This window comes from Schistocerca gregaria, chromosome 8 (genome assembly GCF_023897955.1).
Source record: "Schistocerca gregaria isolate iqSchGreg1 chromosome 8, iqSchGreg1.2, whole genome shotgun sequence".
In the NCBI taxonomy this organism is placed as follows: domain Eukaryota; kingdom Metazoa; phylum Arthropoda; class Insecta; order Orthoptera; family Acrididae; genus Schistocerca; species Schistocerca gregaria.
This window is the reverse complement of record NC_064927.1, coordinates 421,505,888-421,518,047: the sequence shown is the minus strand read 5'-3', so window position 1 is coordinate 421,518,047 and position 12,160 is coordinate 421,505,888. Positions and strand designations below refer to the sequence as shown.

Genomic DNA, 12,160 nt, shown 5'->3' with positions numbered 1-12,160 from the left:
CAGCTACCTCTTGCTCTGCCCTGAACTGAGGAATATCCAACCCACTATCCTTCCCACCACTCCGACAGTGGTATTCTACTACCTAATGAACCGATGCGATATTCTTGCCCATCCCTACTCCAACCCCCTGCCTCATGATTCATATATTTGCAATAGCCCTAGATGTAAGACCCATTCCATACATCCTCCCACCAACACCTACTGCAGTCCAGTCACAGGTGTCGCCTATGCCATTCAAGGCAGGGCTACCTGTGAAAGTAGGCATGTGATCTACTAACTACGGTGGAACCGTTGGGTTGCTTCCTGTGTGTGCATAACAACTAAGAAGCTGTCTGTCCGCATGACTGACCGCCAACAAACTGTGGCCAAGAGACAGCTGGACATCCCAGCTGCTGAACATGCTCCCCAATACAATGTACTTCATTTAAATGACTGCTTTATGGCCTGCAGCATCTGGATCCTTCCTACTAAGACCAGCTTTTCTCAACTGCGCAGGTGGAAACTCTTCCTGCAATACGTCCTAAGTTCCTGGAAATCCCCTGGCCTCACTCTTCGCCAGTCCCTGTCTTCGACCTACCTATCTCCTTCCCTTTTCTTACTCCATCACTACACAGCCTTCTGCTCCACCCAACAGTTTTTTTCCCCCCTTCTCTATTTTTCTTCTTTTCTGCCCCTCCCAAACACAAGACTACACCTAGAAGCGCTACACTATCACTGCACACTCCCACAAGCAGCACTACACCGTCCCCCAGCCCTGCCTGACTATAACCCCCCCCCCCCCCCCCCCCACCCAACCCCTCATCCTTAACCCCCACAACTTACGTAAGATTGTAGCTCCTGTCAGGTGCAGTTGCCGTCTGCAGTCCAGCCACAGTGGCCAGAAATGTGGTTATGTTTGTATAATTTGTGAGAATGTGTGTGTGTATTTTCTATTTTGGAACATGGCATTTTGGCCAAAAGATTAAAATGTACAGCAGTCTTTCAGTTGTGCCTATCTGCGTCTCAATGTCTATCCTTTACCAATACTGTTAATAATAATAATAATAATAATAATAATAATAATAATAATAATAATAATACACAAAGTAATCACTCATATAAATACATTGGCTACACCATTGCAATTTCATAACCACTTCTGCAACCCTTTAGATCACATAACAACAACAGATATGAAGAAAGTAAATTGAAAAAAGAAAACACTACATGGCAAGCACCTGTATCATCTAACACAGCCACACATCGATCAAGACGCATCCAACACATGGCTAAGAAAAGGCAGTATATACAGTGAGACGGAAGGAATCATGATTGCAATACAGGATCAAACAATAAACACCAGATATTACAGCAAGCATATTATTAAAGATCCCAATACCACAACAGATAAATGCAGACTTTGCAAACAACAAATAGAAACAGTAGATCACATCACAAGCGGATGTACAATACTAGCAAACACAGAATACCACAGAAGACATGACAATGTAGCAAAAATAATACATCAACAACTTGCCATACAACATAAATTAATAAAACAACACGTTCCCACATAAAAGTATCACCACAAAATGTACTGGAGAATGATGAATACAAATTATACTGGAACAGAACAATTATAACAGATAAAACAACACCACACAACAAACCTGACATCATACTCACCAATAAAAAGAAGAAATTAACACAACTAATCGAAATATCCATACCCAATACAACAAATATACAGAAGAAAACAGGAGAAAAAATTGAAAAATACATCCAACTGGCTGAGGAAGTCAAGGACATGTGGCATCAGGATAAAGTTGACATTATACCACTTATACTATCAACTACAGGAGTGATACCACACAATATCCACCAGTACATCAACACAATACAGCTACATCCAAACATATATATAAAACTACAGAAATCTGTAATTATTGATACATGTTCAATTACCCGAAAGTTCCTAAATGCAATGTAACATATACCGTACAGTTAAAAGGAAGTCACGCTTGATCAAAGTCCGCGTCACTTCCCATTTTTAACCAGACCTAAAGTCTGAGAAAGGAAAGAAGATAATAATAATAATACCAATAATGATACAAGCATTTCTTTCCGGCTTAATATTTTCTTTCCTACTCTTATGATTTTACATTGCTGTGAACATAAAAATATCCACAGAGTTGCTTAAAATTCAAGTAGTTTCACCATAACATGAAACTAATATTGTAAACGGACAACTTTGTGCCACTAGAAAAGGTGTTCTTTGGTAGGGAAGACATTTATTTTCTTTAATAAAAGTTTCTAACTGTTGTTGAAGGGATACAGAAGTTGAGCACCAATGTTGTTTCCAGAATGAACTTTTCACTCACATTGGAGTGTGTGCCAATATGAAACTTTCTGGCAGATTAAAACTGTGTGCCGGACTGAAACTTGAACACGGGACCTTTGCCTTTCTTGGGAAAGTGCTCTACTATTTGAGCTATCCAAGCACAACTCATGACCCGTCCTCACAGCTTTAATTCTGCAGTACCTGATCTCCTACCTTCCAAACTTCACAGAATCTTTCCTGCAGGTCTGCAGGAGAGCTTCTGTGAAGTTTGGAAGGTAGGTTTGGCAGAATTAAAACTGTGAAGATGGGTCACGAGTCACGCCTGGGTAGCTCAAATCGTAGTGCACATGCCCACCAAAGGCAAAGGTACTGATTTCTTTCGAGTCTCATTCCAGCACAGTTTCAATATGCCAGGAAGTTTCCTCAATAATGTTGGTGCTAATTTCCTAAAGTACACATACTAATTTAAAAAAAAAAAAAGGTTACGAACTTGACACAAAGTCACTTCAGTGCAGGATGAGTGCTTCAAATCCTTGTTTTCAGGTTACTTGATGCTAAACAATATATGTCCTAATGCTAACCTATATTGAGTGGCAGTTTTTGATAACGAAAGAATAAAACTCCAATATATTATAAATATATTATTATAAACCTTACATTACAGAATTACTGGCCCTAAGTTTCTTTCCACTCAGGAATATAAGGAAGTCCCCTCTCTTTCTGACTTTAACATTCCATCAAAAACTGCTTTGGCTCTTGGTTGTTTTGGACTTATCTGTCACCTGTGTCACTCCAGAAATTATGCAGTTCAATCTTTTCCTGGCATTTTATTTTTGAAGGAGAACTCCCTGCAATCAAATACCTCTAGATATGCTTTTACAATGTACGATGGTACCAACAATGAAACTGGAAACCTAAAGTGGACCTTGTGACAGCAAACTTGAAAATACCACACCATTTTAACTAAATATTCTCTGTCCACCAGCTTGTCCGCAGTTTTTCATGCCAACTGTTCATCAGTGCATTGCACTGAATATTATACTTTTTACCTGGTGCATTTATTGAGATGTTCTTGTCACTTCTCTCTTGTAATATCCTTTCTCACAAGTAATCAGTATAACTGGTGTAGGAATGAAGCCCTGGGACTTTTTTTGTATGTCTGCAGCTTCTCTGGTAATACTATCTAATCAACAAAATCAATGTTTTTTAAAAAAAAGTATAAACTGAAATGAAACAATGGAAACCCCAGGCAGGAATATCAACAATACAGACTGCAACTTACCATAAAGAAGAAACATTAAGTTACACACAGGCACAATGACACAATTAAAAGACACTTACATAAAGCTTCATTAGCAAGCACACACACAAACAGGCAAGCACACCTCATGCACACATAACTGCCAAAGCCAGCAACTCTGACTGGAATGGTGTGTCACTCTTTTACGATGAAGGCTGTGGCCAAAAACTTCCTGTCACTGCCTTTTAATTGTGCCTGTCTGCAACTTAACATGTCTTCTTTAGAGCTACACAAAGTAACATATATGGCACAAAGTCAACTTGGTTTAAAGTATTTGATTATTACATTGAAATAATAAACAAACTAGTTGCATAAAACAAATTTAATTTCTTAACCACTTTCGGAGACTTAGTGCTCTTCTTCAGAAGACTGTAACTATGGCATTATTTGCTAGTGGCAACATAAAGAGGCATACAGCAAAATAACATGGTCCTAAGAAATACAGGAGCTATAAGTAATAAAGTACTGTATTATTTATTGCTACCATATTTTTTTTAGGACCACAGCATTTTGCTGAATGCACATTATTGTTGACACTCACAAATAATGCAATAGGTATTATATTCTGAAAAAGGGCACTAAGCATCCGAAACCAGTTAAGTAATTAAATTTATTATATACAATAGGCTGCTCTGATTATTCCGATGTATACAGCTACACTTGCTGAGGATGGATAAAATACTATATCTGATTACTGTTTGCAATAATGTACTGAAAATGAAAATAAAGAAACATACTTCTCTTTATATAAGTGTAAAATTCCTTTCGTAACTTCTACAAAAGGATTCCCAGAGACAAATGGAATCTGACTTCTGATCTTGTATGCAGACTCTGATTCTGAATCACATGACCGGCGAGACTTGCTGTCTTCTGTAAACAGATGTAAAATGTTACAGTTCACTAATAGTGCATCACTTACCTATTTTTTAGAGAAAGTTGGGAAAGTTATGTAAAAGTATTCAGAAATCGCTATGTCTTAATATATAAACAAAGAACAGACCATACAGAGGCAAGATATTTATCATGATAACAGAAAATACTACATGACATGACAATAATGACTTTAAAAAGTCAGACAACCACTTAACTTTTACAGACACTTTGATGACTGGCAGGCAGATGTAAAACAAGAACTGATTATCGCTCAATATTTAAAAGTACGGTCATTATTTTCTATATGTCAATCATATACGTCTTACTCTACCTTTAATGTAGATAATAGCACGTCATTGTAAACAATACTGGTAAATAGTTTCTTTATGTATCAGAATAAGCTGATGATGTGCAACTTGTGAAGCACAAAAAAACAGTTCACTCCTACAGAATATTTTAGGGAGTGATTTGTTGGAACACGATTTCTGGCATAAAATACTGTCATATCAGTTTTAAAAGTGATGCATCTACAAGGGAGTACTCTGATCTAATACAAGCAAGGAATACACATGTTGTGGACAGCCCAGCCACACTTGGTGTGCACAAGAGAGTTACAGTATTTTTATATGAAATATATTGAGTATTTTAGGGTACTGTGAGTGAAGCAGGTAAGACAATAGTGGAAGATGCAATTGAAGAAACTCATTCTAAGAAAAGTAAAAAATAAAGTAAATTTCTGAAATTTAAAAATAGGAACAATGACTTTTCAGTGTCAATGAAGAGAAAGGGTTTAAAAAGAGTGAAAGTAATTCAAAGAAAATCAATTACTACAAGGTCAAATACAAAGCTTAACAACTGCAACTTACTTGTCAAGAACCACAACTTCAACAAGCTAGAAAGACTAACCAGTAACAAACATTCTCATAATTTCATGCTTTTTCAGAAAGCACAAGGGGTGAAAGAAGTGAGGAGAGGGATTGAGAAATGGGGCAAAGGCACTGGAAGTTGGGGAAAAAATATTCTGCTGATCAGGAAAGACACATACAATATACAAAAGGCTTCTATCTCAAGTTCTTTGGGTGATATTCTTAGCAATTTTCCTGACTTTTTGTCAGCACAAGTGGCTGGCATTGTTAATGGTACTCTCTCCACTGCCACTGGTAGACTATAGTCGAGCTCATGGCCAGAGATTATGTGTATCTATCGTGCCAATGTCTGAGGGCTTTTCCCTAGTCATTACTACTGCGGTTCTCCCCTTGCTACTTGCAATGTTCATTTGTTTAGCAGGGAAATCCAGGATCAATTTACCATGAAGCTTATTTCTTATAACTTCAACAAGAAAGAAGAAAGTCTCATGGTAAATGGATCCTAGATTCTTGTGCTGCAGTGACTGACTGTTGCAAGTAGTAGGGAAAAACTGCAGCAGTAATTACCAGAGAAAAGTCCTCAGACATCTGCGCAGCATGTACATACACTCTCTGGCCTTGAGCTCAACTACAATCAACCACCAGCAACAGAAAGTCAAGTTTTGACAATGCCAACCACTCGAGCTGGTGAAACATTGGGAAAACTATTAAACAAGCTTGAACAATTTTGATACAGAGAAGTTTTGGAAATAACAATTAATGATATGCCCAATATGACAATCAAAAAGTACTTCTTGTCTTCTCCTTTTGCACTACACAATTTTCTTGACTCCCTTTATAAGTTTTTTCTAGGTATTTCTGATTTCTTTTGTTAGTTTTGATTGATAGGATGAAACTGTTGATTCTTAAAATACAAACATTCATCATCTCCCTGTTAGCCTGTGACACAGTTTACCAGTGATTCATTGGTCAAGAGCTTGATACAGGCTTCACCTCTTTAGTGACACAAACAATAATATTTTGATTTCTAATGGTGTGTGGGCATTTAGCTCTTCAACATTGGCTGTAGCTCCCACAGTTCTCTCTCAGACAATGATGTTCAACTGCTGACGCTTAATGTCAGAGTGTGTTACATAAATAAAAACAACTGGAAAACTACAAAGATAACACACATTATAATCAACTGCTTATTAATGTGTTGGTCCACTTTTGGAAAGCAATACTGCAATAATTCTGCATTCTGTGTGCCATAGTTTTGACATGTCCTTGGACAGTTTCCAAAGAATGTAGCACCAGGTGTCACAAATTCCTGTAATTACTGGCCAGGGGTCTGTGGGCATGCAGCTGGCACTTGTTAATGTCTCAGGTGTGTCTTATTCGATTAAGAGAAAGCGAATTTGGCGACCAAAAATCAACACAAGTTTACTGTTGTCCTCTTCAAATCACTGTAGGATGATTCTGGCCTTGTGAAACAGATAGTTATCTGGCTGAAAGAAAGCATTGACATTTGGGACAACATTAAGCATGAACTGATGCATAATAACATTAAGCATGTCATCTGCATAATGTTTACATAATCTACAGCTGTCACAGTATCTTTCATTATGACCACAGGTCTCGTGGAAGCCTAGTTGAATGTCTTCTTAGCATAACACTGACCCCAGTAGCCTGTCTCAGGGCATGATGAGTGTTTCCAGCATCTGTTCGCATATTCGGACACAACTATTGGGCTGGTGTAATAAGATATATGATTCATCTGACTATGTGACACATTTTCATCATCTATGGTCCAATCTGTGCCCACTACAATTGTAACGGGTGATGTCGATGGATCAACATGGGAGCAGGCAGGGTTTGTCTGCTGCACAGCCCTGTGTTCAACACTTTGCGCTGTATGGTATGTTCTGAGACACTTGTGCCTGCTCCAGAACTCTACTCTGTCATCAGTTCTGTCACAGATTGTGGACACTCAACATCTTGTCACCATTTCATGGTTTCACCATCCTTCATTCAGTTTCCATAGTTTCTCACAACAATAACACATATACAATCAACTGGCTGTTTCCGAGATACTCTTTCTCAGGTGCTCGGCATCAACAATCTGCCCTTTGTCAAAGCCACTTAAGCCGGTGAATTTTCCCATCTATGACCCGTATTAATGCTAGAATGATTCTCCATTTGTGTCTCCCCCACTTACATACTTTCTGTATCACGGCTTCTGACCACAAACCACCAGGTGGCATTCAGCATTGTAGTGGGCAGTTATCACAATGTTTCAGTGCACAAGGATAAATGAAAAAGGAACTCAAGAAGAATTTGGATAATACTGATTGGGAAGATGTAAAACACCCCCAAAGTGAATGAAAAATATAATGTATTCTTTAACATAGTAATAGGCTACTTTGGAAACTGCTTTAAAAAAGCTGTGGAAGCAGATGAAATGCCCCTAAGCCCTAGGTTGTAAATAGAATCAAAACATCATGCACAACTACGAGATATCTCTACTTAGCTTCATGGCACATGGATGATGCCACCATTAAATCACATTGCAAACAGTACTGCAAACTTGTAAGTATAGTAATCTGAGCATCAAGCTGTATGTATTTTCATGACACATGTTCATTTCCTCCAGCTACAAGTATTTGGAACATATCAAAGAATGAGACATGAAAAACGAACCCAATAAATGAAGTAATTTCTTTAAAGATAGAAAATGAAGTGGTCAAAGATGTCTCCAAAATTGCAGACACACTTTTAATAACTGTTTTGGTCAGTAGCAGATAATTTAAGTAGATAGTTCACAGTTACTAACAAAATCACTAAGAAGGGTTTGGTAAAATTCGAATTCATTCTGCACCTCCGACAGAAGTTTTCCAGTGTTATCAATTCTCTTACAAATAACCATGCAGGTGGTTAGCATGGAATCAGTAGTAAATAAGTAACATGCTTAGCTAAATTTAGTAATATATTGAATAATGAATCTTTTCCCAGAGAGTTTTAAACATGCTTTGTCAGACCGCTAAAAAACTTTATTAAAGAATAACTGAATCATTTCACTACTGCCATTATTTAAAAAACAATTGAGATCATGTACAACAGACTTTTAACACACGCAGTATAGGAAGATGTACTCGGGGGCAAATAGTGTGGATTTCAAAAAGGACTGTCAAATGGACAGGCTATATTTACTTTGACCGATGATATAACACAATCAATGAATGAAGAATATAATGTATACTTTAACATAGTAATAGGCTACTTGGGAAACTACTTTCCAAAAAATATCAAGCAGTGGAAGCAGATGAAACGCCCCTAAGCCCTAGATTGTGTAAATAGAATCATAAATTATTACTACTGGGAATACTTTCATGATATCCTAATGAGAAAGTTAAAATATTGCAGAATAGTAGGCACAGCAGGCTTTGGTTTTTATCTTATGCGAAGGACAGAAAGCAACATGTATCAGTTCCACATAAATCACATTACGATGAGCACCCAGAATTTGCCACAATCAGACATAGTGCACCATAAGGTTTGATTTGGGATTCTCTGTTGTTTCTGACACAGATAAATGAGCTTCCACATCCCAGTTTCCCCGGAGGTGCAAATATTGTACTTTTTGCAGATAAAAAATGCAAATAATGAAAAGTAACAGTTCTCTTACTGAAAACATAGGTAATGTAACTTTCAAAAATATCAGATGGTTCAAGGCAAATGGATTATCACTGAATTTTAACAAAGCTCAGTACTTCTTACAAAACTCCAAAAGCTATAAAAATAGGGTTCCCAAACAATGAAATAAAAGAAGTATAAATAGTTAAGTTTTTGGCACTTCATACAGATCATATCCTTAATTAGAAACCCACATTACCTTAACTTAATGAATCACCTTAGTTCAGCTGTTTGTTAGAATTAATGAAGCACTTTAGTTCAGCTATGTTTGTAGAATACACCAAAAATCAACAAATAGGAAACATACCAGTATGGGATACAGGTTTTAATCAAGGAGCCACAAAGAGAGCAAAAAATCGTGAATACCTTCTGGTGGGACCATATGACCTTTATTACACAAGTACTGAAGAGCATTATCCACCACAAGCCAGTTACAATACAAGGTGGGAGGGCAGGTAAAGGTCTTTTGTCAGCTGAAGAGAAATGGTATTCCTACTATAATTTAAAATAGGTAGTGGAACTACTCACATTTATAACAGAAACTATGGGGAGTGGGTAGAAACTGGGATGCAGACAAATAACCAGTGCACTACGTTTCAGGAACTGATTGGGAGGGGATGGGCATGGTGGATAATGAAAAAGGAAATTAAGAAGAGCACCGAGCCAGTGTACTAAACAAAAATATCTAAAGGTTAAAATAAAATAAAGGACAGCACACATTAAGATAAAAAAAGGAGTTGGGAACTGGATTTACTTAAGAGAAATACAGAGCGAATTTCTGACAGCATTACGGGGAGCACAGCATGATTTCATGTTGGACATGGTAGGAGGGCCAGTAACTCATAAGGAAAGGATCATGAGTCTTATAATTATGTGAGATATGAAAATGAAGGAACTGACAGCACATCAACTCTCTGAGAGAGGGAAGGGGGGTGTGTGTGGTGGAAGGCAGATCCGGTTATATCTGAAAGGAGAGAGCAGACACCTTTAGTCACCTGTTTGCATTGTAGGAAGACAGTCGGCAGACTGTAAGGCATAAACTAGACGATGGGAGAATTAATGACTGGGGGAGAGGTGGGGGGGGGGGGGGGGGGGGGGACAAGTAGCAGAAAATGTGCCTTGGAATTTTCAGAAGAAGAAGAAAATAATGAAAACATTTAGAAACAACAGAAATGGAAAGGCTTTTGGGTCGGATGATGTGTCTCCTGACCTGTTGAAAACGACTGACTCTGCAGTTTATCCTACCTGACAGAACTGTTCATGTTAAGCTTAGATCGAGGTCCAGTGTCAGGTGAGCTCAGGGATGACCACTCCTGTGAATCAAAGGCTTGACTCAGGGTGTAGTTGAGACATTAGATGGGGGAGGGGGAGGTAACTGGACTGTGTCACTACAGAGCCACCAAGGCATTCAACAGAGTCCATAATGAGTTCATGTTGCCTAAGTTATGAATTGCTGGAGTAGAAACTTCATTAGCAATTGGGTAAGGTACTTCTGCAAGACAGAACACTGAGAGTAGAGGCCCATCCATATGCAATGATTTGTCTGTGTAGATATCTATGCTAATGTCTGGGCATCCAATAATTCACTGTAAATGTGGTGAGTTCAAGTGGTTAACACGATACAAGTTCCAATCTCCTGCCAGTCTGCCATCTGTCGGTCTAGAAAGGAAATTTCAGTGGCAAGCATCTACGCTCTCCCAACCTTCAGGCCAGAATTTTTGTCCAGTGGAAAGACTTAACTGCCAACAGGTTCTGGCATGGGGAAATAGGCATCCATGACAGAGCCTCAACTGAAAAAGTTGAAAACTAGTAAGTTCCCAGGTCCAGATGGAATCCCAATTCAGTTTTACAGTGAGTACTCTGTGGCTGGGGCCCCATACTTAGCTTCCATTTATTGTGAATTTCTTGCTCAGTGAAAAGTTCCAATTGCATAGAAAAATATGCAGGTGACACTTATATTTAGGAAAGGTAAAACAACACACCTCCATAATGATAGTCCAATATCCTTAATATTGGTTAGCTGCAGAATTCTTGAGCGCATTGAGTTCAAATGTAATAGATTTCCTTGACACAGGAAAGTTTCGTCCATAAATCAGCATGGATTTAGGAAGCATCAGTTGTGCAAAACTCAGCTTGCCCTTTTCTCACATGATATCTACAAACCGGGGGTGGAGGGCACCAGGTTGTCCATATTCCTATGTTTTCAGCTCCAAGTATACAATTTAGGTACCCAGATATGTGAGTGGCCGAAGACTGTAATAGAACCTAGTATCTTTTCCTCAATACCGAGTGTTTATCAGAGACAATGATATCACCAGGAGTGCCACAGGGAAGAGAGATAGGGCTCTCTCATTCTCTCTATGAATAAATGATCTAACAGACTGGGTGACCAGTAATTTATGCATGTCTGCTGGTGGCGCTGTAGTTTAAGGGAAGGTGTCATTACTGTGTGACTGTAGGGAACATACATAACGACGTAGACAGAATTTCTGGTTGGTGTGATGAATGACAGCTTGCTCTAATCACAGAAAAATGTAAGTTAATGCGGATGAGTAGGAAAAACAGTCCTGTAATGTTCGAATAGAGCATTAGTAGGATGCTGCTTAACACAGTCAATTTGATTAAATATCTGGGCATAAAGCTGCAAAGTGACATGAAATGGAATGAACATCCAAAATGAAAGGAACATATCAGGTTGGTAGTAGGGAAGCCAAAAGCTCAATTTCATTTTATTATGAGAATTTTGGGGCTGCTGCTTGATACAGTCACACTGATTAAATGTCTAGGCATCAAGTTGCAAAGCAATATGAAATGAGCACGTCAGGTTGATAGTAGGGCAGGCAAATGTGATAATTTCAGGAGCGGAGTACGTGCTGTGAGGATAACTCCCATTTGTGCGGTTCAGAAAAGCTGGTGGTGGAAGGGAGGATCCAGAGGGCACAGGTAGTGAAGCAGCCATTGAAATCAAGTGTGTTATGTTCAGCTGCATGTTGTGCCAGAGTATGGTCTACTTTGCTCTTGGCGACAGTTTGGCGGTGGGCATTCATTCTGGTGGACAGCTGGTTGGTGGTCATGTAGCCTAAATATAAAATGCTGTGCAATGAATGAAGCAGAGGAGGTATATGATAC

General features: G+C 38.6%; 1 protein-coding gene across 1 annotated transcript in view; it reads right to left on the bottom strand.

The window, feature by feature from the left end:
- LOC126284480 (BRCA1-associated protein) overlaps window positions 1–12,160 on the bottom strand; it is a 123,420-nt gene that overhangs the window by 72,187 nt on the left and 39,073 nt on the right. Inside the window, exon 3 of the mRNA XM_049983438.1 lies at window positions 4,358–4,490. Within this exon, the coding sequence (XP_049839395.1) occupies window positions 4,358–4,490 (133 nt within the window). The remainder of the gene's footprint in view (window positions 1–4,357; window positions 4,491–12,160) is intronic.